This window comes from Rhinolophus sinicus, linkage group LG01, assembly GCF_036562045.2.
Source record: "Rhinolophus sinicus isolate RSC01 linkage group LG01, ASM3656204v1, whole genome shotgun sequence".
Lineage (NCBI taxonomy): Eukaryota > Metazoa > Chordata > Mammalia > Chiroptera > Rhinolophidae > Rhinolophus > Rhinolophus sinicus.
In genome coordinates this window covers 86,475,571-86,503,059 of record NC_133751.1, presented here as the reverse complement: position 1 = coordinate 86,503,059, position 27,489 = coordinate 86,475,571, and the positions used below count along the sequence as shown (strand labels likewise).

The window sequence follows — 27,489 nt, the reverse complement described above, 5'->3', positions numbered from 1 at the left end:
TCTCTTTTACTCTATTTTTGGCTTCTGCTGAAGTTAAAAATTTTATGCATATCTGGTAATTTTTCAAAAGAATGATTTTTATTATTTTCCTGGGAAGAAAGTTAGATAACTCTGCTACTTACATTTTAACAAAAATTGTCTTTTTAAGAATTAACAGTTGGTATAGGACTGATGTTTGTGAATGGAGTAAGCCTAAGAATTAGGTGGTTTCATATGAAATTGATCTGACAATTCCTTTCCTAGAACTTCCAGAGGATAAACATTTAATTTTTTTTTTTTTTTTTAACAGATAAGTCTTAATGGTTTCTTTTATTTCAGTCAAATGTGGATGCCACAGAAGGTTTTGGGACCCAAAGGAGAGAACAGAGTCATTCTGATTTGGCTACATTTATAAAATGCTCTGGTGGCAGTTGTCACAAACACTGTAAATTTGTAGTGTTCGTCTGTCTGTTCTTTGTAAAAATAAAACTTCATTTTGGTCCCAAGATTCAGAAACAAGGATTCTTATACATTGAGTTTAATGAAAATATTGACCTTTTATTTTTTGAACTTGCTTTTCCTAACTTCCTATTTTTGGCAAAAGGATTTCTTGAACAGCTGTGTTCAAAGAAGAGGTTGCCAAAAGAAAAAGCAGAAGAGGGTAGCAGTTTCCGTGTTACCAGAGGATGCAGCCCAGTGTCACATTCTGTTACTGATGTAAAAGTCATGGAGAGAGGAGATTTCAGAGTATCAGAGAGGTGGAATGTGGTGCACAAACATCAATACCAATAATAGCACCTAGTCTTAGAAAACATAAAATTAGCATCTGTCTGACACTTGTGTTGCACAGACCCTGTACCCGGCTTATGCAGGGCCCAGTGGAAAGGGGTTCAAGATGGTGACCCTATAAATTAGAGGGGGGAACCTGGCAGCTGATGGGCTTTATGCTATTTCATGAGTACAGTGACGTGCATTTTGTTACTTGCATGTGAGCGCCTATAGGGGAAGTCTGTACCCGCCACTTGGCCACATGGACACTCCTTACTAGCCCAGTCGTCACACTTTTAGCCTGATCCCTGGGGGCCTAATTTGAACATGTGCTCCTATTTCAGTGTACTCATACACTAAAGTGGTGTGTGTCCAGGTGTGAAAAGAGACCTATGATGACTGTCTCCTTTGATGCTAGTACTCTGCTAGGTGTCTGCTGCTATAGAAAAACACATGAACTTTCCAGCTTCCTCTCTGTAGAAGCTGAATCCCGTAAAGCGTTATAAGACCATTCTTCTAACCTTAATTCCTTCAAGAGTCAATTAATTGGATCCAGTTTACCTCAGAGGAAGCCTAAGGATTGTGAAGTCTGATATCAGATACAATACTGTTGGAACACCACACACATTGCCCCCCTACCACCACCACCATCCTCCCAAGAACTTGAAAAAACACACACACACACACACACACACACACACACACACACACACACACCTTCCATCCCCAAACTGACAATATTTCTTTAACTAGACAAATCCAGCATTAGAAATGGAAAGGTAAATTCTATGAATGAGTTTGTCAACCACCTCTACCAGGTAAAATTGAATGTACCCATCAGTATAAGTGACAAGCAGATCTCTCCATTTTAAGGAACTAGTCTACTGAATTCTTGAAGATTTACTACAGAGATGACAACATAAGAGAAAGGCTGTATGGCTAAAGCCAACTTTTGACATTTATTCTGGAAAGAATGAATACATAGATACTACACAGTAAATTACAGTTGTCATTTGTTTAATGCAGTTTAATTGCAGTTTAAGATTCTAAATAACCATTTTCTATTTTTTAAAAAGATCAATATCTATTAAAATAATATAATTAGAAAATATAGTCTCAAAACTCATTAATAGAAATAAGTTAATAGTAAATACCAGTGCGTTTACAACTAACTTATGAATAGCTAAATCACATTGCTATTTCAATATTAAGTATTGATTCAAAATAATTTCTTTTAGAGGGAAGAATTGGTTCCCAATATTAGTTGTATATAAACTTGAAAATAATGATCTTATGGGTGAATGTCTGATGATTATATCATCTAAACATACATATATGATGGTTATCTAAGCATATATTATTCATGCTTATTTTTGTTACATAAAGTAAGATTAAACATTCCCAGCAGATTCATATTTAAAGTGCAAAAAGTCACTATCCTAGATCTATATTGCATTACATTTTGCTTCTATTTGCAAGTTTCAAAGACATGCATATTTTTATATGTGTACATCGTACCCTGTCTTTTGCAAACTAAAGAATCCCTTCCCCATTAATGTATGTGTTAATCAGGTGAATTATCCAGAGAAGGAACTAAGATACCTATATAGCTGAATAATTTGGAATCTATTGTTGAATAAGAAAAGCCTCTATAGGTATATTGTATTTAACACCTCCTGGGTGCTAGATGTGTGCCAAGGAATGGATGATCAGGCCACTGAAAACTTTTGTTGTCAGCATATCAAAATTTCTAGTCATCCAATTGGTGGTGATCATGTGTGCACAAACATAAATGATCTACGTGGGTTATGACCTTTATATAATAATACTTGATCTTTATTAACATCAGAAAAGCAAGAGACTGGACAGTATATTTAGTAAGCATTCTAAATTAATAATAAAATTTGGTTTAATTGTTCCCATTTGTGTTATATAAAATAAATTAGGTAAACATAGCAGATTTAATTTCAAATGCAAAAAAAGTTACCATTTAATATTTGATATAACATTGTAGTATGCTTCTACTTGAAAGTTTCAAAGAAGGGCATTCTCATACATGAATGTCCTTTTGAGATACAATTCCCTGAATTTAAAAGCTCAACATAGCCAACCTTTTTTTTATGAATAATCAATCATATTCTAATCAATTAATCTAAAAGTGATAGTCCTTTTTGATAGGACCCCAGATGATTTTGTGGGTTGTGAGATTTCAAGAATAATGCTATTAAATTAGTTGCCCTCCAAATTTGTAGCTGTTATCAACAGCATACCCCGTCCTTCATTTAATGATGAACAAATTGTTAATTAAATTACAGGCTGCACACTAAGAGCAATTGCTTTCCCAGGCACTGGAGAAATAACAACAAACAAGCAGACATCTTCCCTGCACTGTTGCAGCTTACAGACTAGTAGTTTGGAGCTCAAGAATCCATGAAGTGTATTTTCTATAACTAAACATCAAAAAAGTTAACGTCGGGGAAGAATAAAAAGGTCATAAATTAATGTTCCTACAAATCTCTATTGAGACACTTCTTTGGGCACATGCCACATGTATATTAGCTTCAAAGGTGTCACTTCTGATTAAGATTTATTCCTAAACACAATAAGAAAATTCTAAGGCACCTCAGGCTCTTAAGTGCAAAAGTTTGAGTTCAAACAAACTATTAGAGTTGATAGTGAACAGGACATTAGTTAAGGAATGATCTAATTGGATCTCTGGTGATAGTCTTAAACTATGACATTACTGACTGAAATATTAAAAAGCTAATATACACCCATTGGAAAAGGAACCTTAAAACTAAAAGACCGAGGTGCACATTCATTTGTGTGTGTGTGTGTGTGTGTGTGTGTGTGTGTGTGTGTGTGTGTGTAGATAGATAGATAGATAGATAGATAGATAGATAGATAGATAGATAGATAGATAGATAGATAGATGATAGACGGACAGACAGACAGACAGGATAGATAGATGGGTTGGTGGGTGGATGGATAGAGATTGAGAGAAAGGCTCATTTTATTCCTATTAGTATCTTTGGGTTAAAATGTAAAATGTAGCTTCTGAGAGTAATTTTAAAGAAAATAATTTGTCAATATAATTGTATTTTTTAGAATGTAGAAAAGAAAATCTTCTGCAAATGCTGATATAAAACGATTTTTTTTAAAACCAATCAAATAACTACTATTTTTGTTGGAGAAGAGAAAGGAACGAAAAATAGGAAAATTTGCAGTTTCACAATAGGAAATCTTATCTGCACTCAAGATTCTCCTTGGAAATAGTAAATAAACTCTGATTCAGACTTGTTTTCACCCGTTTTTCTCTCTGCCTTCTGTTGCAAAACCAAACTCTTACTACTTCTTTCTCAAGATTCAATTCTTCAGCCATCCGCATGATCTCTTGAGAGGAAGGTTTATTCTGTTCTCCAAAGTGTCTCTCCAGAGCGTCCTTAGCAGCAATACTAGGATATGGGATTGACAGCAGAGGATGGAGGTAAAGAGAAAAGGTGAGAGTATGTTTTTAGTGATGTTTCTGGCAGATCAAAATTAAGTTAGTTTGAATTCCTTCAATATTAACTTGAAAACAAAACTTAAAGGCTCTGAAAACGCTTTTTTAAAGCTCTTCAACAAAGATAAATGTACCATTTGTTGAACTTTTAGATGTTTGTCATAGTCAGGGTACCATTACCAGAGTCAAGAGAAGAAATAAATACAGGAACCCAAACTTTCTATGTTTATCCCACTCGGTGCCACAAGAGGGCACTGACTTGCTGAGAAGGAAGGGAACACTTCTAAATGTCCCCTAGAAATCATTTAAATTATTTGCAAGAGATTAAATGTTTAGTGAACAACTAACCAACCAAAACAAAACCTATATTTTAACATTTCCTGTGTGAGCCCATGGACATTACAAAAAGATCAAAGAACAATCTTTCTGGTTTAAATCGCAAGGAGTTACCTTGGACTTAAGATGCTGAAATATTGATTAATGGTTTTATTTTTAATCACACAAATACCATATTGTCAGAGCAACACTCATATCTAACTGGACAACAGAAACAGTCACTCTTTTTAGAAGTGATAGTTGAGTTTCTGTTTTATCTAAAACTGTAGAGCAAAAGTGTCCTTGAATCGAACAATACATACTTTCCCATTAAATGTTTAAAATTATTAGCTCTCCACTTCTCACTATTAAGTTACTAAAACATGCTTTTTTTATCCTATATTGTTTTGTCATTCACCTTATATTTATATGTGATATTGTACCTGTATACGCTAAAAGCTCATTCCATTTGGAAAACATCTTTTTCTTCCTCTAGTAACTTTTAATATCTCAGAAGCATACCTTATAGTTGTTCTCCGTTTCCGTTTCCTTTCATTTACTCCCGCTTTTTCATTGTATAAAGCTGTAATGGAGGGAAGGAGGATAATTACAAAAACAAAATAGGGTTAAAAAAAAAAGCCCTTAGATTTATGTTTCAGGTTTTCTTTATAAAACAATGCAAAATAAAATCACCGTGCATTTTTGTTTTAATTTTTACAATCTATGTCATTTTACATAAGCTCTAGAGAAAAATGTTAATACAGAAATAAATATAACTTTGCAAAGACAATTGTCTATAAATCATATTTCTACCTTTCTTTTGTTGGAACTGTTGCTCTAAATGCTGTCAAACCTTGACGTTAGTATGAGTAGATCATTTTAGCACATTAAATTCTACACCTGAAACTAATATAACATTGAATGTCAACTGGAATTGAAAAATAAAAATTGTGTATCTAGCAATTACTTACGTTATTCACTTGGAAGACTGGTGTGTTCCAAATGCTCTTGTTACACTAGTGTCAGGTTATAAAAATGATTCATGTACAATCACTACACTATAGCACAGAGGCAAAAAAAAAAATCTGGATGTGTTAAAAAATTTCATTTCACCACTTCACACCTATGCCACCCTGTCTCAAATCTACACTTGAATTTGCCTTCATTTCTTTTAGTGTGATGAAACAAGATACTTATTTTTTATCTCAAAGAGAAAAACAAAACCAAACTAAACTTTAGCATGAATCCTACCAGTTGTTTTAGGTTAAAACATCACAGAGACTTCAGAGATGTAGCTTTAGTACCTCCCACTTGCTCAGCTTCCTCCAGCCATTTTGATAATATTGCTTTCAGCTTGCATGCGTTTTTAAAGCTGAGCTGCAGGTTTTCAAATCGGCAGATAGTTGTTTGACTGAATTCAGAGCCATGCACAGCTGCCAGAGCCTCCCCGACATTTGTTTGGGTGTATCCTGTGAAAGGACAATAAAGACCATTAGCTTCAGCTTTCAGGAAGCATTTGTTTTGGTCTGATATCATCACACAAATTGATATTGGACCAAAATGAATGCTTCGTGTCTCTTTCTTTGTCAATTACTAAATACTGCTTTTAAGCATATATTTGTTGGTAAATTAGAATTGTTTAGTAAGGTTCAGTGTAAAATCATCCAGTACTTCAAAAAATATTCCTTCTAGTTGATTGTTTTTTTCTAGATGTCAAAAGAATTCAGATAGGAACATATGTCATTTGTAACATTTAGTCAAATTGGATAGATGTCTCATAAACACTTTATGACACTTAAAAATTCTTGCACTCTTTGTTATTAAATATCTGATGACATATACTAAACAATCTGTAGTAAACATAATGCAAAAAATATGGTGCTATATCATAAATATTTTTATCTCAACTGTAACAGTGAAAAAAATCAACTATATTGTTGAAGGGCACCAAATAAAAAATTATGCTTACTTTCCCTAAAGACATGTTTATTATGAGATTGATCACCCAACATTTTATATATACCTCCAAGCACATTTATTATGTCATTTGGTAATGCTTCTATCTCCAAGCAAAGATCCTCATTTATTGTCCCAAACATTTTTAGTGTACAAGTTGATATAAACCATTAATATCAAATTTGATACATTCACAGCAACGTAAATAGCAAACTGAAAATGAAGGTTATAGAATGCCTAGTGCTGTGTTTCTTACATATAGTAACCGAATATTAATGCAGGGCCTAAGGCTATATACCTACATGCATAAAGCGGTTACATATGCTACCCATTGATAAATACTATTACAAAATTACCTGTGGCTCATTCCACAAATACAGAGGTTTGAACTATCATTTTCAGTCCATTAAAAAAAAAAAATACTGCTTCATGAATTTGAATCATGGTTACTTGTTATAGTTATTTTATGTTAAAAACACTTTTCAATAGAAAGTGAGCAAAGCGTATGAACAGATAATTCATAGAAAAGGAATTACAGATAACTGCCCCATGAAAGAACACTTTTGATCTTCACTCAGAAGAGAAATTTAAAAGGAAATAACGATGAAGTACCATTTTGACCTATTTGATTTGCAAAGATCCAAAAGACTAATTGCATATTTTCCTTCAACAAGTATTTATTTATTCTATGTGCTAGTCACTAACTGCTAAGGATATGCCGTTAAGGAGAAAACAAAAAACAAATAAACAACAAACAAAAATCTCTGCCTTCATGGAGATTACTATATTCTGAAGGGTGGCAAAAGAGACATTCATGATGGCAGGAAAATTTGTTAACAACTTCTATACAGACCAATTTGACAACATCTATCGAAATTACAAATATACTTTTTGATCAAGTAATTTTGTGTTTAATATGTTTTCTACACATATATATGTGCAAAATGACATTTATGAAGTTAATCATTGCAGCATTGTTTTTAACAGCATGAGATTGGAGACCACATAAATTCACCATCAGTAAGGCACTAGTTAAATACATTGTGAAATAGAATATGACAAATCCATTTTTAAAAAGCTCTGTAAAACTAATATGGAAAGCTTTCCAAAATAAATAGTTAAATAAAAAAATTGTATGAAGACATAAATATATGTATTTGCTTATATATGCATAAAATATGAAAGAATACACACACAAAAAGAACATTGACAAATAGGAAAGACAAGCAGAAGGTATACATTTTATTTATATTTTTTATGCCTTTGAATCATATGAATGTATTATCTATTCAAAAGTTCAATTAAAATGTAAAGAAAGCCAGGCACTTCTCAACTAATCTTGATGCAGTTAAGTTGAAAATGAGACCCATTAATTAAAAAATCTATGTATTTAGGCTATTAAGAATTTACGAGGAAATAAAGGTTTTTGTAGGATTTTTCACTGTTGGACTAACTTTTGAACAGAGTAGAAGAGACTGAACAGTAATACAGTAAGCCTTTGCAGACCAACTTGTGTGCCCTGTTGCTCTTAAAAAGTGCATACCTAACTTAATTCTTCTCACTTTAAATTCATTGGCAAACTTTTCAAGCTCTCGAATTTCCGGAGAATCCATGTCTATTGGCTCTTCAACTAATTTACTTTTCCGCCTGAGTTCCTGCTTGAAATCAGCAGCTGTGGGGTCCTCTGCCAGGAGAGGCTGGTGCATGGGAGGGAATCCATGACTCAAGGTATGGTCAGGAAACTTATAAAGACAAGGGGTTAAGCTACCTGTGAACAAAGAAAGAAAGAAAAGGAAAGGCCATTTGTAATTACACGCCCATTTCTATGCAAGCAAGGTTTTTGCCTGTTAGAGCCCATTGTCCTACTACAGACAGTCTCAATTTTGGAAGGTTAACTGACAGTCTTCTGAAGTAGGAGTCAGAGTAGCTTCGTATAGATGTGATTATTTGTTTTCCACCTTCCCCAGAGCAGCAGAAACAAAGATAATGCCAAAGGACAGAAGCAGGGAATTGCAAATAATTAAAATAGAAATAAGCAAATTCAGAAGTGTTAAGTTTTCCATCATTTTTTTTTCCTCTCAAAAGTCACTTATTCCTGGGAATCTGAGGTTCAACTCAAGCCAGAATGAGTATTTTGATCTCTGTTTTCTTAATTCGTTGAACAAATAATCTGTGATGTTTGTTATAATCAAAGCACAGGATTACATGCTATGCTGGCAAGTTTTTTAGCGTCAGAAAATTGACTTTACAATATTTAGAAGCTTGACCTTTTTATCAGTAAATCCTTAACTTCAAGGAGAAAGTCTCATGTTTTTTGTGTTTCCTTTTGTTTTGTTTTGTTTTAATTTAACAAAGGCAAATAAAAAAAAGAAATATGCTTAAACAGATTGGAGGAGTGAATAGATGTGAACAAAAGGTAATTTTTTAAGTTTTATAAAGAATCAGCAAAAAGATTTCTTGAAAAGTATACAGTACAACAAAATTATTTTTGATTATTATACAAGAAACAAAAATAAGTGCAATTCTAGATATGATAGGTAATCACCCATAAATAATGAAGCACTGTGTCGACTAAATGGGTTAAATGATAAATCACAAAATACTAAAGTATCTAAAACTTGTTAAATTGCTTCCAGATTTTATTCTTCATTAGTAGAGAAGAATCTATCTCAGTTGGGGAGCATGGGCAAGCGGATAATATAATCCAAATTCCCACACATTTTATTCTGTTTTCTCCATCACTATAATAGGTTTTAATTGGCAGAGATTTCACTTCAGTTTATATTAAATGACACATATATAATCAAGACATTTTGATATAAATAAAACATTCAGGAATTAATCATGTTTCTTAAGATTATAAATAAATATTTAAAAAATAAATTACTACAGAATATATGCAATAATTATTCTTGGAAACACTGGAAAAGTACATTAAGACTTCATGCTACTTATAATTTCTTCATAAATACATTCACAAGTCAAAGACATGAGTAATAGTGTATTTTGCCAGAATATATAGATCTTACATTAATATATCAATATGTAATGAGCAAAAAATAGTGTAAGTCAGCAAATTCTTGAGAGTATGTAATTATATTTATATGAAAATATGTAATTATAAAGTGTCTATCCGATAGACTATATTGTTTTTCTGAGGCATAGTTAACATGCAAGTGAGAAATTAAACAAAAAGGCATAAAATAAATTGAGTTGCTTCATAGATGTGAAAAATATTTGAAAGAAGCTACTCCTGTCTAACAAGGTCATACTACTTTTACAAACCAAAATTATCCAGTTTTACTTTTTAAAACATCAGTTAATCATCGACTTAATGCTTCAGTGGGTGATATATTGATCAGATCAGGTAAAATTTCAAACAATTGTATCGTTTTTAATTTATTACATAGCTAATTATTGAAAATGTTTATTACTTTTGGGGTACATGTTTAGCTTTCCATTGGTTTTAGATTTCTCCTAGTTGAAGTAAAAGAAAAACTAAAAATATATAAAAAGAAAACTCATCACATTTATTTTAGCATCTACTTAATAGCTGTCTCAAGACTTTTCTTTTGCTTCTGACTTTCAGAGTTGGTATATATGTATACATATGTATATATACATATATATGTGTGTATATATATATATAATATTCACTTCTGTCATCATTCAGAAATATAAATATCACTTAATATACTTAATGATGAAATACTCTAAGAATTAGTACAGAGAGCAAAAATCAGGCTGCTGTTTGATTTTGCACATAAATGTATTTTAAGTCACTTTAGATAACTCATTTAACCTATGTCAAATTAATTTTATTTTACATAAGTAATTTGTTGCATATCTTTTACATGAGATGCCATAAGGTCTGAACTTGTTAGCAATCTTGATCATTGTTTTCAATTTTTTCTTGCTGATCATAGTCATGCACTGCTACAAATTTTCTAGGTGACATTTGTTTTGTGTTCATTTCACATTTGTCATTTTCTTATCTTTATATAAACAAACGAGGTAGGAAAGATATATATTTTTTACCCACTATTTAAAATTTAGGAAACTTAAGTAGAAGAAGTGAAATAACTTACCTTAGGTACCACAATGAATTAACTATACAGTTGAAACTAGAACTGAAGTCCACTGGACACTGCAATAAACCACATCAAAATAATCACCTAATTCATTTTCCAGGCAGTGTGTCCTCAGGTAAACCCAATGATTTTCCTTTAAGGACTTCTACAGTTTAAACATATTTGCCTACGTTAAACAAATGCTTTTACACAAAAATATTATAAATATTTATTAAAATATTAGAAGTGTCCAATCTTTGTTTATGGAAAATTTTAAAGGTAGTTTATACATTATAAGTACTTTAGAAAATGGACATTTAGAAAATAAATGTTAACATGAGTCTATAAAAAGAACACAGGAAATACCATGTTCACAGGTTTGACATCCAGAGTCAAAAGAAAAGAAAAAAAAATGTGTGCTACATTTTTATTTTTCAATAAGTGAAAGTGTTCACGATTATCCACAGGGACATCATTTTTCTGGAACTAACCTTAAATAGGAATTCATGACGACAGTTATAAACACAGCCTAACTAACTGCGGTTTCTATCATATGATCCTGTATTTGGGGGAAAGTGGGAGTGAGTGGTATGGTATATATAGCAAGGTATTTTTTAAATCTTTCTAAAGCCTGGTTTATTGAAAAAGGAAAAAGAAAAAGATAAAAGATGCAGTGAGTCACGTACAGCAGAGTTCTCACAGGCAATTGCCAAATCATTAGTACAGCACAATTGTCTTTAAGCCTAGACAAGCACACACCTAAATAGCTTGGAAGCGTCTGCCCATTCTTTACAGCCCTAAGTATATTTTCACATTGCAGATTAATCCACCACAGCCTTTCTGAATTGCTCTGCATGTATTCCTGGGCAGGAGAACAGAGGGCAAATCTTTTAACGCAGGCAATGAGGATGAAGAGGTCTGACTTGCCTTGCAGGGCACTGGCTCAATGTACCATGGCATGGGGCAAATTGCTCTTTTGCAGCATGTGGCTCTGCCAGATGCTAACTGACAACATTTCTGAGGTTATGGGCTTGAAGCCTTAAAAGAACAAGCAGGGGAAGCAGAGGGACACAGTAAAACACACCACCTTGCTATAAATATGCACAGGAATGCTCATTTAAATATTTCCATTTATTTTTTTCCCCACGCATGACAATGTGAAGCAAGTCATAAATCTGAATTGTGATCTTTTCTCTTCTGGGCATCGGTAAATCCTATCCATGCACAATACAAGTCCTCGGCCTGGTTTTCTAAATTAAGTTTATTTGGAACACAGCCATGCACATTTGTATACATGTTGCCTATGGCTGATTTCTTGCTAAAATCGCCAAATTGAGTAGTTGAGACAGAGACTAACTAAAAAACTTAAGAAAAATGTATCATATCACTATTATTAAAAGACCCTTCATGATTTCTGTTGCCTTTTGTATTAGCCTGGGTACAGTGGGTACTTTCAGCAGTAGCAATCTTTTCTCTTATTATAGACTTCTCTTTTTTTTTTTTTAATGGACATTCATCGTTTTGGTTAATTCCCGAAACTCATTTATTCTGCTTTCCTCTTTAAATTATTTTTTTCACTTTTTATTATTATTATTAGTTTCAGGTGTATAAAACAATGTAATAGTTAGACATTCACACTCCTCACAAAGTGATAACCCCCTCCCCCAAGCTACTACCCCTCTGACATTGTATATAGCTGGTGCAATTTTACTGATTCTATTCCCTACGCCGCACTCCACATCCTGTGAATATATATATATATGTTATATATGTGTGTGTATATATATATATATATATATATATATATATATATATATATTTGTTTATTTTTTTTTTTTAATTAAATTTTTAAACAAAGACTTTCGCACCAGGTCTTGGTTTGGCCATTATGTAATATAACTTTGCTGGTTAAGCATTCATCACCATGTAGCTGATTTTCTCAGTGGACAGCCCACCGAGCTTGTTTCTAACCTTCACCCAGCTTTAGAAAACGGAGGACAGAAATAATCTCAGTTTTATGTTTTTTTGTTGTTATTTTCTTTTGTTTTTATCTAGAAAATATTTTGAATAGCATTTATAATTCCCTGGTTCCTGTTATCTATACTGTAGACTGTTGAATTATCTAAATTCTCACAAGTGAAGGTACAGAAGAAGGAGGTTAGCTGCAAGCTTATCTAAAGAGAAAACCAAAGGAGAAAGACTGGTTGAATTGCTACAAATTAGCCACAACTCAACTCCAGTAGAGTTGTACTACCTACCCACCTTAAATATGAAAAGACTGAAACTCAGAGATGTTAAGTGACGTGAACAGGGTTCATAATTAGTTTACGGTGTGGCTAATTCATTGGTCCTGATTCGTCATTCTCTTTGGTTTGCCCACACCTGGCTCTGAGGCACAGTGGATTAACCCGGTAATTAAAGCCCTTCCTACTAACCGTAACAAAATATTAGCTATAGCTCTTCCCTTCCAGTGGGTTATTAATTTAATGAAATGCTCAAACAAAATATGAGCACCAGAGTATGGGTAATAAGATAACCACATTAAAATAAGTAATTTCACATCCTTTGAAATACAGTGCTTTCTGGAGCTTCACCTTTATATGGAGTATGTGACAATGAACCTGTCTTTGTTGTTGATGATAAGATGCTTCTGTGGCTTGCATGGAAATGGCTGATTTGATGAACGCCTTGAGAATTCTCAGAAAATTCAAATGCCATAACCAGGTTTCTTTTGTGTATTTTATACCTTTGCTATCTGATTTCTGAATTCCTGTGTTTTATAACTCAATTTGGGTTGCTACTCTGGGGATGAAGGCAGGAGAGTTAAGATTCTCTGCGTTTAATCTGCCGTGATGTAAATGCTAATAACTGAATATATGTCAAAATAGTGACATTCTAACAAAGTACAAAGCATATCACATTTTAATGATATCGCTCTCAAAATACATTTAAATATACGCGCTATGCTTGCCATGGTGAATTTTTCTTTCAGTAACAGACATATTTAATTTTGTTTTAAAACTACAGTGATACCTCCAAATCTTAGGCTAACCATTTTGTTTTTGATGTCGCTACCCCAGGCTTTGAGTCATTTAAAGGTCTTTTCCAGGGGCCTCTCTGGGTTTGCTGAGTGCCCGCCCAGGGGACTAGTACCAGCACAACCTGAGCTGCCCGTGGCCTACAGTGTGAACCTGAAGTGCTGTCTGGAGACTGTAAGGACGTTGGAATTCTCAGGGCAGCTGTGAACTCACTAGGCCCCTCAGGCTCTGGTGGGGAGGGAGCTGCTAGCAAAAACCGTTTTGGTCCATGGCTGATTTTAATTTTGTGCAAACCTCAACCCATTGCTGCCTCTTGCTGGGTTTTGAGGGAACGTAAAGTTGCACCTGGGTTCATGGAAATGACTGTGAGTGAACAGCAAGGCCTCTCCTCCAAGAGAGAGCAGCACACGACCGTGTACTTGTCATTTTCTGTCTTCATAGTCAAAACGTGGTGGAGGTCATGGAAAGCATTCTGCCTGCACCTCTACTGACTAAATGTGTGTTGTTTCACCATTTCATAATGAAAGTACTTCCTCATCAACAAGGGCTGTTGTCATTAAGAATGAATACGGATTAGGAAGTGTATGAGTCATAACCAGTCAGTTTTCAACGGGGAAGACAAAAATATGGCTTTCCTTATTTCTTAATTATTAAAAAGAGACATTAGGTTTCACAGGTAATCATTAAGAACGCCAGTTCATTTTACCACGAAGTTGATGATACTAGCTTATTCAAAATGCAGCTGAACAGAAAGGAAGAGAAGCTATTTTGTTCTGGAATCTTTCATTTTAAAGTTTCAATGTTTCATTTAGTTTTAAACTGAGAAATTTTGAGAAATTAAAGGTGGGTGAATTAAATTCTTTGTTTAATTTTGTTTCAAATTTATAGGCATAAATCCATGTTTGATTTTTTGATTATTCTGGATGATAACAAAACATAAGAAAAAATTTTCCTAATATTATTCCTTTATCCAAAGTTTCTTTCTCAGTATTACACAAGTGTGCACATGTGTGCACACTCACACACACACAGACACACACACACTCATAGTAGTTTGTCACCCATAATATTTCTCTCCCTGCTGCAGTAATAAATATAAAGGTCAAATAATATCTAAACAATAATCTGTGCACAACAAAATTGTGCACTTTATTAAACGATGAAAATACTTTCTCTGGATACATCCTAAAATTAAGTCATGAGTTTTCTGATGAGTGGATTCCTTGAGTCAGATTTCCCTCTTCCTTAAGCAGTGTGCTACAATGCCTCACACAGACATAAATACGTAGTCTTCATCTAGTGATGTTTTATTTATCCAGAAGAGAAATATATGTAACTTCAACTATTCCTGTCTCATTTAAGACTCAGAAGGAACTCAGAATTGCTAAAGCCTCCAATAGCAAATGCTGCAAACTCCTCTTAGCCTTCAACATCTTATTTATTTTATGGACCAAACATCCAGAAGAAATATTGCAATGAGGAGAATCAATCTGTGCCGTCTACTTTGGTAGCCACATGAGGTTATTGAACACTTGAAATGTGGCAAGTGCAATTGAGCAACTAAATCTTAAATCTGACTTCATTTTTTGTTAATTTACATTTAGATTTAAATAGCCACATGAGGCTAATGGCTACCATATTGTTACTGGAGCAAGCCCACCAATAGCATCAACAAGTGACAATCAGCAGTTCGACAGTAGTGAATTAGAATAAAAATCATACAAAGCAAATATGAGTTAAGAAGCACAGCAGCAAAGCGCTGTGTAGAATAAGGGCAATTAGGTATAACCATTATGGTATCTGAATGCACTACATATCAGGAATATTTTAATAAGTGGTGGTTTTACCAGCAATTTTCAAGGTTAAGAGATCAGAATTTGATGATACACTCTATTTAAAATTCCCTCAGACCCAGGAAAACTATCTAAATGTCCCCAAACTCAATCTCATATATAAAGATAATTTTTCTTACCTGCCATCACTCCATAGGTTGATGGCTGGTTTCCATAATGACAGGAAGGAACGGAATAATGAAGTCCCGTTGCTGTGTTTCCCAACGTTGTCATCGAGAAATATGTATGCAAACATTTAGAAGTTTGGATCAAAGACAAAATAGACGGGACTGGTAAGAAAATGTATGAGGATTCAAGACACATTCGTTTCATTTCAAAAATACACATTTACGTGATTCTTAAATTTTTATGCTAATTGTTCATTCTCATTTGGAGAAAAGTTATCTGATAAGTAGGTTAAAACGAGGAGTTTAAGTTTGTCTCAAGTAATGAGATCGGTCATCATCAGAGCAGACCATAGCTTTCATTGATTATCCTATGCTCTGTGAGGGGATGATGGACCAGTTTGGACTTTAGTTAACTGAGGGTTGCAGAATTCTTGTAGGTTCCATCCAATATAGACAGTGCAATAAACTGACTAGAGGAATAGTCTCTTAAAATTCTTGTACAACATGGTATTATAAGGTGGTCTTTCTCTGGAAGAATGACTAGAGAAATTGACTCTTGAACAGTCTTGTGCTTATTCTAACAAATGTCTTCCATCAAAGAGGAAATAGCAAAGCAACTAGCCTCCTATTGGATACAATCATTAATAATCCCACTAAATTTAGAGGTTTATGAAAAACCTGTGACAGTGTGTGACATGTTTATGTTGATTTTGAAACCTTGAGGTTGTAGGTTTCCTTCACGCACACAATCAACTTAACAATTCTAATGATAAAGCTGGTCAAAAAAATAAGTTCATTGTTTTTTGAGGGATGAGATGTCTATAAAGGTTGTGCCTAGTATATAAACATAAACTTGTTCGTAAATGGTTATAAACCTTGTGGAATTAATGTATATTTTAAAAGTAAATTTGAATTATATATATATTTTTAAATCAAGCTTTAAACAAGATGACTAAAATAATGGACTTATGACAATAAAATCATTAGCCAATGTTTTGTTACATGGTTTATTTCCTTATTTTCCTTTATATTCTGAATATAGTATTTGGACTTTCATAAACATAATATAATCACATCTTCTTGAATAAATATTAGAGATACTATAAGGTGTACAATTTGGATCCTTTGAAAATACTGAGATGTAATTTAGTGATTAACATAAGGTCTCTTCAGAAAGTAAAATATTTTTCTGTTACTATAGAACAATATTTAATGTTTTAAAATATCTGCATAAATTTTTATTTTACAAGTGACATGTAGAAAGAACTGAAATCATTTTACAGAATGATTATACATAAAAAACCTTGCTATGAATTCCAAAATTAAACAAATAAACATGAAACATATTAAATACCCAAGTGCTCTTCTCATTATAACCATTATTTCTAATTCCTTATTTAGATAATGAGAAGTATATGATTATAATTTGATGGGAAAAAACATGAAATCAATGCTATTATGTAAAATACATTTAGGTCATTTTTACACATTATAATTTTTTTTACTTCCTAAAGTTTAAATACTTTTTGTTTCTCTAATTTTGAGAAGTTGGATAAATGATAGGCTAATTTACTAAATGTATGTTATTTATTTATTTTTTTAAAATACATTTTTTAAAAATAAATAAATCAGGTTTTAAGCCAAAACATGCTAAATCATTATCTCAGTTCTAAATTTTGTTTTCATTCTGGCCAAATAATACTCACACACAGTAGATTAACAAGCAATGTATTATTCTCCTCATCCTCTATTGAAAGGAAGATCTATTACTGAAACTATACAATTAAGCTATGTGGTAATAGTTTAAATTTTTATAGCACATATTTTTGGTTAAAATACTTTATTATAATTTCTAAAAATATGTTTCAGTGTACTTCCATTATTACCTTTTCAATTACATTATACAAATCTTAGGTAGATGAAAATATTTTTCAATGATTTTTAAAATCCAGCTATGTAATCTCTATAGTCTTTAAAATTCAGCTGAAGATTAATGCCAAACTTACATATGTATTTGGAAACTGTCTAATTATAATAAGAGATAAAGCTTAAACCCTTTAAATCAGAATATAAATTTATCAACTCAAATTTTGATTTCTAAATGTGTAAAATTTGTTTCATACTTATATTGCTTTCAAAACAAGTGGAAAGTGAATAATATATTGCTATTTAATGGAAGAAATGTACTCAGTTCAAGACTATCTAATAATAATTTTACTTTAAAACACTTTTACTTGTTACTGCATCAAGAATGGATTATGCATTAGCAAACCATACTCATATAGTTGTGTTTAAGATAATATATTTGAATTCTCAAGTTTAATTTTCATTTAAGAAAGTTATGTAAGAAAATATTAAAACTTGGTTAGAGGTTGAAAGGCTCTTCAGAACTCAATCTTGATAAAAATTTAAATCTGTTCCTGGGCTCTAAATGTTAATATCGCTTCTAACTTTGTTTTTGAGTTTGAATTATACGAAAAAAGGTAAGTTTATTCAAATTATTTAATTAGCTTATTCTTTGAAATCCACTGTTGTTGGTATTGGGAACTATTTAGTTGTGTTTACTAGGAGGTATGTGGCTGCTTTTAGGATGGTAACAAATGTAATCTAAAATCCAAATCAATCTTTAAGTTAAAGAAGTAACACTTTTAAAACACTAGATTCTTTTAGTCTATTTCTCTAGTTTTGCTCTTTACCATAAACTTTCCATTAAAATGGTTTTGGATTAAAAGTAGCCAAACTCAATGTTTACTTATGTAAAGAACAGATCTTTATCATCAAACCAACAATAAATTACTGCACTTATTAATATTATTTTTAAAAATTTCTTAGACATTTGGCTTCTTTAATATCCTTAATATTTAACTTAAGACATATTAAACCGAAGGGAAAAATCAAAGAAGCAAACACATTCTAAACTAACAAGATTCAAAGCATCCATTCTAAAATCTTTAGGCCCAGCCACCTGTAGGTTGTAACTGGAGTCAGTACCTGTAGACATCACATTGGTGGCATGGTTGGAGACTGGTAGGCACTCGGCAGCGCTGTGATGCATTATCAGAGGCAGAGTGGCAGAAGACTCAGAATTCAGAGGTATAAAAGTTTCAGCCGAAGTAAATGGTTGGCAACTCATTCCCACAAGAGAGTAGAAAAATGAGGAGAACTGCTACTCCCCAAATCAGAGTTTTATTATATTACCGTCTCAAAGGGCTGTTTCAAATCTCACTACCTGCATATATACATCAGGAAGGCTCTGAAGCACCAAGAGGGCGCGTGCTGGTATTTATACTGCAGGGAAATCCCTTTATACATGTTAATCATCGTTTCCCAGGGGTATTGCTTTATCAATCTGAACTGTCTTCCTTCTAACTCAAACGTAATCCATGCCCAAAAGGAAAGCTGGTCCTGGGGTATGGACTAAGGCGAAGGGAGAAATCTGAAACTTGCTTTGACAACTTCAGTAATTCAGACCTTTTAGAAAGGCATCAAGAACTTAAAAAAAGAAAAGTCCCTCAACGAAATAATGCTACAGTCAAGTTGAAAAATAGTAGGTGTCTTTTTGTTACTAACACAATGACAAATTTATATATATGAGGGCTTTTTTGTTCTTTCTTGATAACTTCTCATTAAATTTGCAAAACAAGAGAACATATTACATAATTTTAAGGAATTATGAATATTTAAGTTTAAATTGAAAGAAGCGTAGAAAACTAAATATGAGAATGTATTGCCAACTACTGATTCACACTCAATGATACAATTTTGAAAAAAAACCATGAAATCCAATTTAATAATATTATAAATGGAAAATGGAAAATTATTGAATAAAATTGTAGAAATCTATACACAAGATGAACATGAGAAATAGTAGCTCTTGTTTGACTTCAATTTACTCATTAAGAATGAATATTTAGGAAGCCATTACTGGACGCCTACAAAATTCTAGGCATTTTCTACATTTGTGTCATGCGAATCTCACATTTGTCTGAGTTATACATATACCATCCTCATTACACTGGATTGTACCGGGGCCTCTGATTTTAGCCATTCCGCTCCAGAGCATGTTGTAATCATGGTAGCCCTGGGTGCAAACTTTGTACACAGAGTATATTGATATTATATGAGAATGGGAATAAAAAGCAATATATTACAAACAATTGATTCAAAGATAAATATCAGCATCAAGATTTTACAATGAAAATGATTTCTATATACAGAGGAAGAATGCAATACTATTTTCAGAATGTATACAAGGGATAATATAGCAAACAGAAGTAACCTGACAGGCATAGGTATTACTGACATCAACAAGGGCCACGCTTCATTAGATTTTCTTTAAATTTTATATTATGGACTGTTTCAAGATTGGAACTTGGAATTGGTTGCTTTGTGCTAATTTAATGTTAATATTGACCAGAATACATTTTCAAAAAAATTGAAACGTGAATGCTTTGTTAATAATCAGTTAATATTTTATAGAAAGAAAAGATATTATAAGCTGGCCCAAATCATTAGATATTTCCTGTAAAAATATTTATTCTTAAAATGATGTATTTTTCCATCCTGAATTCTGTATCTTTGAAGCTCTACTAATCTTCTCTAATGAGAGATTATAGGTAATCAAAGTACTTATTTTACTCTTGCAGAATTCTTGTGATATTTTAGACCTCACATATCTGAAAAAAGTTTTTCAGTGTGTTTATAAAGAAAATTTGCCAATGAAACTAAATAAATATGTTTATTGGGCATTGAATGTTTTGAAAATTAAGTAAATGATATTTACAGAGAATAGCACTTGAATATTGCCCCTAATGATTTTGCTATTATTATTTAGAGTCATTGGAATATGTTGGTAAAGTGTATCAATCATTGATAAATAGTGGAGAGCACTGTAAAACCTGCCTGGAACAAAACACAAAAATATTTTCCCAGCAGATTGCCATGCTACCTAAAATTCTAAAATTGCAATCTTAGACAAAATTTCCTTATTAAGATGGTGTTAAATATTTACTTGTGCTGTAAAATTCAAGCCAGAATGTTACAGTTAAAATTGTACAAAGCCAGGAAATAAATGTTCCCATTATAGTCTTCTCCCTTAGTACTACTATAAACTATTAATTATCAGTTTTAATAAGATTTTTATAAACAGTTTTAATTTTACATACTATTGAATTGTATAGATCTATTACAATTTAATCTTTTTTATTGTTGTTTTATTTTACTCCTTTTCACTTTTTATAAATAATAGTGCAATTAATTCTTTTGTCCAAAATGGTTTTTTACACAATGCGTTTTTATAGTATAGCTACAGGATAGTTTTGAATTTCCCCCCTTAGGATATATTCTTAGAAGTAGGAGTATTAAATTTGTCTTATGAGATTTTTAAAGTTCTTGAAAACATTTCCAAATTGCTTTAAAAAAAAAAAAAAGCCATTTTTTAGAACAGTTCTAAGTTCACAGCAAAATTGAGCCGAAAGCACAGACAGTTCACGTGTACTCTTAGACCCCACACATTCATAGCTCTCCCCACCATCAACATCCCCTATCAAAATGGCAAATTTGTTACAACTGATGAACCCACATTGACACATCATTATCCCCCCAAATCCACTGTTCACCCTTGTACTCTCTATGTTTTAAAAAAAAAAAAAAATAATAATAAAAAAAAAAAATATATATATATATATATATACTTCTAAGAATATATACTCTAGTGTCAGTTCTTATTAAATATTTTTCTAAAACAAATTGAAATGTCATTTTTAGAATACTTAGTTTTGTTTCGTGTTTTTTTTTTTCAGTTATAGTTGACATTCAATATTGTTTCATATTAGTTTCAGGTTTTGACAACTGTATAATGACTGTATCCACCATTGTGATATAATACGGAATAGTTTCACTGCTCTGAAAATCCTCTGTGCCCCATCTCTTCATTCTTTCCTTCCTCCTAACCCCTGGCACCACTGATCTTTTTATTGCCTCCATAGTTTTGCCTTTTCCAGGACGTTATATAGTTGGAATCTTACACTATGTACACTTTTCAAATTGGCTTCTTGCACTTAGTAATATGCATTTAAGTTTCCTCCATGTCTTTAAATGGCTTGGTGGAGCATTTCTTTTGAGTGCTGAATAATATTTCGTGGTCTGGATGTACTGCAGTTTATATATCCATTCACCTACTGAAGGACATAGTGTTGCTTGCACATCTTGGCAATTAGGAGTAAGGCTGCTATAAACGTCTGTGTGCAGATTTTTGTGTAGTCTTAAATTTTCAACTTCTTTGGGTAAATAACAAAGAGTGCAATTGCTGGATTATATGGTAAGAGTATGTTTAGTTTTCTGTGAAATTGCCAAACTGTCTTTCAAAGTGGCTGTTCCATTTTATATTTCTACCAGCAGTGAGTGAGAATTCCTGTTGCTCCACATCCTGACCAGCATTTGGTGTTGTCAGTAGTTTGGGTTTTAGCCATTCCAGTAGGTATGCAGTGGTATCTCATTATTGTTTTAATTTGCACTTCTCTAATGGCATCTGATGACAAACATCTTTTCAAATGCTTATTTGCCATCAGTATTTCTTCTTTAGTAAGGTGCCTGTTCAGATCATTTGCCTGCTTTTAAATTGGGTTGTTAGTTTTCTTATTGTTAGGTTTAAAAATCATTTGTATATTTTGGATAACAATACATAATTCTGTGAATAATTTCGCCCAGGGAATGGCTTGTCTTTTTCAAATAATTTGTTTTATTTTGATTTGATGTCAAATATAAAGTTGAGCAAAAAATAATTATTATTAGAAGACATGGGGATTTCTTGGAACAAAAAAAAAGGAGATCAGGCTATAGGCAGAGATTGAGTAGGAAATGGAAAGCCATTTGCCACATCTCTCTCACTCTCCTACTCTTTTCCTCTATGTCCCTCACTTTCTCCACTCTCTACAAAGCAGCCTGGCTGAGTCTCCATCTATGCCACCTCACAGGTCTCCAGATTATGCCTGGAGCTTTTAGCCAGGCAAAGAGATTACCTTGCTGTTTCTCAGTCTACATTTATGAGAGAAACACACTGATTGGCTATGGCTATTGGTGTGTTCCAACATGGTTCTCATGTCCACACATGAAAATGGATTGGTTTGCACTGTAAGCATTTAAGCACTTGTAGACAGTGAGGGATTGTTATCTAGAAAGACATCCTTAAAATTTGACTGATAGTGTTCTACCATTTTACAATAGCACCAGTAGAATAAAACTGACATTTTCTTTTTGTATTATCAATGTAATTGTCAGTAATAGAGTCTAAATGCTTAGGCTTTATTAGTCTGTTAAGACAATTGGATTTATTAATTTTCATTTTTGATTGTTAATATACTAAATATGCTATCTTTTCATATCTACATTAGCTCTCTGTACTTACCATTTAGTTAATTGAGAGATATCATGTTTTGCCCTTTATTTAACATATTTCAGTTTTATCTATTGTTTTTTTAAAAATATTATGAATATTAATTTTCATTGCTTTCATCATTTTATTATCAAAATGTTCCTAATTTCTTTCTTGTCTTTTAAATGTATGTTGGACAATGACATACATAATGTTTTTGTATGAATTAAATATGTTGATCTTTTCTTTTGTGCATTTCTTAATGATTTTAAGTTTTAAAATTCTCTCTCAACCAGAGGTTTTATTTCTGTTTTATTTTGTTGTTGTTGTTGTTATTTTGGAGGCTTAAAATGTCCCTCTCAAGATTTTTATTCGTTACATTTCTAGAGTTCATTTATAATTGCTTAGATACGAATGAAAATTGTACCACAATTTGAAATCAACTGAATAAAAAGAAAAATCCACTTCATGTTAAGGTAGTTATATAGCAGAAGTCTTGGTCAGGCATTTTTATTAGTCTGGTTCTTTCACTGTACCTCCTCTTCAATTAAGCAAAGGATTATTTTTTAAAAATACATTTTTTAAGTTTTAACAGAATGATCACATTTTAGGAAAATATATAAACCCAGAAAAAATGATATTATGTTATTAAGAAATAATACTCAAATCTATTTATCTCCAGGTAATAGAATTGAAAGACTTTATTCTTTTTCATGTCTATGTTTTCTAATTTTTCTACATTTTTGCTTCAGTTGAAAAGTATAGTATAATGGTTCAGCATGTAGATAGATTCTGGAACCAAGTCATTGGAGTTTTAACCCAATTTACATCTTAATAACTATGTAATGATTGGCAAGTAACTTCACCTTTCAGTGTCTTGGTTTATTTTACCTATAAAATGGAGATAATACTGATACTTGTTTCATTTAGAAAAATGCTTGACATATAATACATTCTTAATAAGGTTAGCAATTATTAATAAGTGAATTTTTAATAATAATGAATGTTTATGGGTATAATTTCAGTTGATTCTCATATTTTACAGACTGGAAAACTGAGTCATAGATTAAAGACTTACCAAAGCCATATAGTAAGTAGTAGAGCTGGTATAAGAATCCAAGTCAATTAAAGCCTGAGCAAGCTACATAATGCTGTCATATATTTTATTAAAAAAATACTGATATCAAGATTTATCTAACTCTAGTTCCACATCTCTATCTATATATTTCTATATGTAGCTATTTGGTTTGTCACACGCATTCAGAGAGAAAACATGGAAGAAAACTAATTTTCTCTAACAGATATAGTGCTCTCATGTTTTCAGCATCTGGATCTCTATATAAACCTGCATTAGTACTCAGGTATATTACATGAATAATATAGATATTATTTCTTGTACAGCAATGGACTAGCACTGCTGAGTAATTTTACCCTATTCAATAATGTGTTCAATTGCTGATAATAATTCATTCTTCACCAACTTGCAGTTCAAATCACATCAAACTGATTGCAATGTGTGGTTATTTTATACATACATAATATATATATAAATATGTATTATATTATATATATATATTATACTATATATTATACATAAAAATGTATATTATGTTATACTATATATAAATATATATAAATAGAAAAAGGGAGAGAGATTAAGATGGGGGTATTCCCCTCAGGATATGAAAATGAATCTAAATTAATTTATTCAGTTAGTCTAAGTGGCAATAAAATGTAGTATTCCCACAACTCATAACTTTTGAAAAGATGATAAATTTTACTCAAAGCAGTTTTTTAGGAAAAGAGATTATACAACCATATGGCCTGAAAAGGAATCCAGTCACATTGGAAGCAGACATTATTTAAAGTGCACAACAGTCATGCATGTCATGTGTGGCTCTTTATTGATAGTGAAAGCAGCGATGAATGTGCACATTATTCAGTTCATTATTGTTTAATTTTTTTGCATATCCAGAAACCAAGGTTCTTTATTGCCCAAGGAAGACATAATTACAATGGCTTGCAAACTTGCTGAAAATGAATGCTCTCTTAATGCTGTCTAAAGGGTAAACTTGTTACTTATGGAAAATAAATGTCAAGGTGAGATGCTGAGTTAGTAATGATGTTCACTCATAAGGGCCATATCCCTGTTGTACTGGAATTCACAGGTAGATTTATCACTTGTCTCATTCACTTAAATAGAGTAAGTCTTATCTAAACAATATGTCTGAATTATTTAGTTGGAAAACCTCTTTGCCCTGAATTTTATTAGGCAGCATTAATATATGATGCATAAAGATACATTTTGGAGTGTATAAATCTTTCACAAGAGAGGCTTGCTGTTTGAACCTGAATTATAAATCTTATATTTTTATTCTTTATACTCTTGATGTTAAAAAAAAAATGATTAGCTCCTTAGTAGTCTTACTGGGTGACACAAGGATATCATATGGTGTAACAAGAAATAAATACAGAACACAGCAAATTAATTGATACTGTGCCGAGTGAGTCTGAATCCTTTTTCATTTAGGCATCTCCGAAGATGAAAGAAGCAGAATACTTTCCTTAGTTACTGCAACAACATTATTTAATTATAATCATCTGGCTATGGCTTAGTTCATGACACAAGATAATCTAATGTAGGGGTTGTAGAAGGGAGACAATGTAAACAGGGGTGCAAAGTGAAAGAAAGAAAGGTGTTTCATTTCCTCTGATAGAGATCAAAGGCTACATTTGATTATTTGGGATTGCCTCAGTGTTTGGTGTTGTTTTTGAGGAGGGCTGGAATACGCCAACGGAAAAATCCATTCATTTCTGTGTAATTCACAATGGCTGGTAAAAAAGAAATTCATAAAAGTAAAGATAAACAATACTTATTACAGATCACAATGAAGAATTAGAAGGCTTTCAGAAGACAGATTCATACTACATTCTGCTCTAACACTACCTACCCTAAAATGCTATCTATATCATTTAGTATATCCTCTTCTGCTTACCTTTCTGTTTTACTACCATGTTTAAAAGTATAACTTATGCTGCTTTCATCTTTGCTACTTATCGTGCAGAAATGTCATGAACAGATGAAATACTTTGAAATTTCTGTGTAATCATTTGAGGAACAAAAGATCTAACAACCTAAACTTTCATAAATCTATACTATTCTGAATCAGATATGGCTATATCTTTTTCAATTAATGATTTAAGTGGGAAAAAAATAAATGGCTTGTCAAATGGGGTGAACTAACTAAATGTACTAACAAGTCTCGGTTATAGGGGGATATTATTTAAGAATAGTGCTGAGGAGAATTCTTGGCACGCAGACACAAAGTACTATTTAGTGCCTAATTATTAGAAAAGAACATTTTTTAAAGAAAAATAAGTCCTTTCTTAAATTGAATTTAGATTCCATTATTGTTCATTGAACATCTACTCTGTTGAATATTTTGTGCGACATGCTTTGAAATATGTTATTCCATCATATGTTATTTAAATGACTGTAAATTTGATAATCTCCAAGTGATTTTTATGCTAATCTCGGTCCTATATTTTCCCCACATTGTTAGATATATGGATTATTCCACATAAACATATTTATATTTCTTTGAAAAGGCTTCTTTTATATTTCTTGCATTGTTAGTATCACAGAAATATCTAAATATTCTTACTTGTACTTACTTTGAAAATCTTAATATCTCCACATATATTTTTTTATCAAGTCCTAGAATACTTTCAGTAGAGTGATTGAACAAGTCTGTGGAGGTAAACTTAAGTTTTGTTAAGTGTCTGTTAAGCAAATAGAATGTGTTTGTCTCTGCAAGGAAAATTGGAAAGAACAGATTACGACAATTTATATAATATTTCCTCAGGACCTGAACAATAGCAATGAACCATATATGTGGTATGCATACGCGAGCTCATGTATGCTTACATATATATTTTTATGAATAATTAGCTGTGTAGATCTTAGGTCTCTGAATTGAAAAAAAATGCATTTACCTTATTTTTGATAGGAGCCTAGAAGTTTAATTAAGAAAAATTGAAGGATTCAATAAAGGGGAAATAAAATTAGAATTTCTCTCCCTGAAATACTTGCCTTGCACTGGGTTGATTATGCAAATAAAAACCACTGTGTTGTACACTGAAAAAAGAACTACCTCTGAGGATAAAGCTATTCTCCCGCAGTTTTTCAGAAAACATGTAGGGTGCAAACAAAGTGTTTAGACAGAATTTTTAAAAACTAGATTAGCTAAATTCTGAATTTGAAAGCATCATAAATAATCAATCTGAGTAAAACAGTGAACTGACCTGAAAATGTACATGACAATAAACTTGAACACATAAAATAACTAAAAGAAGTGACATTTATATTCTTGGAATATTATGATAAATGACAATTTAAAAGTTTTAATGGAGTCATTTAATAAAATATAAAATTAAATCAATGATTCAGAAGTCATGAATGATTAAAATATTGATAATATTTACAAAATATAAAAGACACAGATAATCATTTAATAAAATACGTTTCC

The 27,489-nt window shown here is 32.1% G+C and overlaps 1 protein-coding gene across 1 annotated transcript; it reads right to left on the bottom strand.

Annotated features, from left to right (window-relative positions):
• Positions 1–3,914: 3,914 nt before the first annotated feature.
• Positions 3,915–18,816, bottom strand: POU1F1 (POU class 1 homeobox 1). Its single transcript, XM_019745426.2, has 6 exons — positions 18,580–18,816; positions 15,601–15,672; positions 8,064–8,288; positions 5,869–6,033; positions 5,087–5,147; positions 3,915–4,202 (listed from the first exon to the last, which is right to left on the bottom strand). The coding sequence occupies exons 1-6, from the start codon at positions 18,719–18,721 to the stop codon at positions 3,992–3,994; spliced, it is 876 nt and encodes a 291-aa protein (XP_019600985.1). The 5' UTR covers positions 18,722–18,816; the 3' UTR covers positions 3,915–3,991.
• Between the last annotated feature and the right edge of the window lie 8,673 nt (positions 18,817–27,489).

Bases quoted from the DNA above. Each gene is read 5' to 3' on its own strand.
- POU1F1 (XM_019745426.2), bottom strand. From the start codon at position 18,721: ATGAGTTGCCAACCATTTACTTCGGCTGAAACTTTTATACCTCTGAAT. The intron at 5,148-5,868 runs GTACTAAAGCTA...CCTCCATTACAG, and splicing joins GGAAGCTGAGCAAGTGGGAG to CTTTATACAATGAAAAAGCG. The intron at 4,203-5,086 runs GTATGCTTCTGA...CCCATATCCTAG, and splicing joins AAACGGAGAACAACTATAAG to TATTGCTGCTAAGGACGCTC.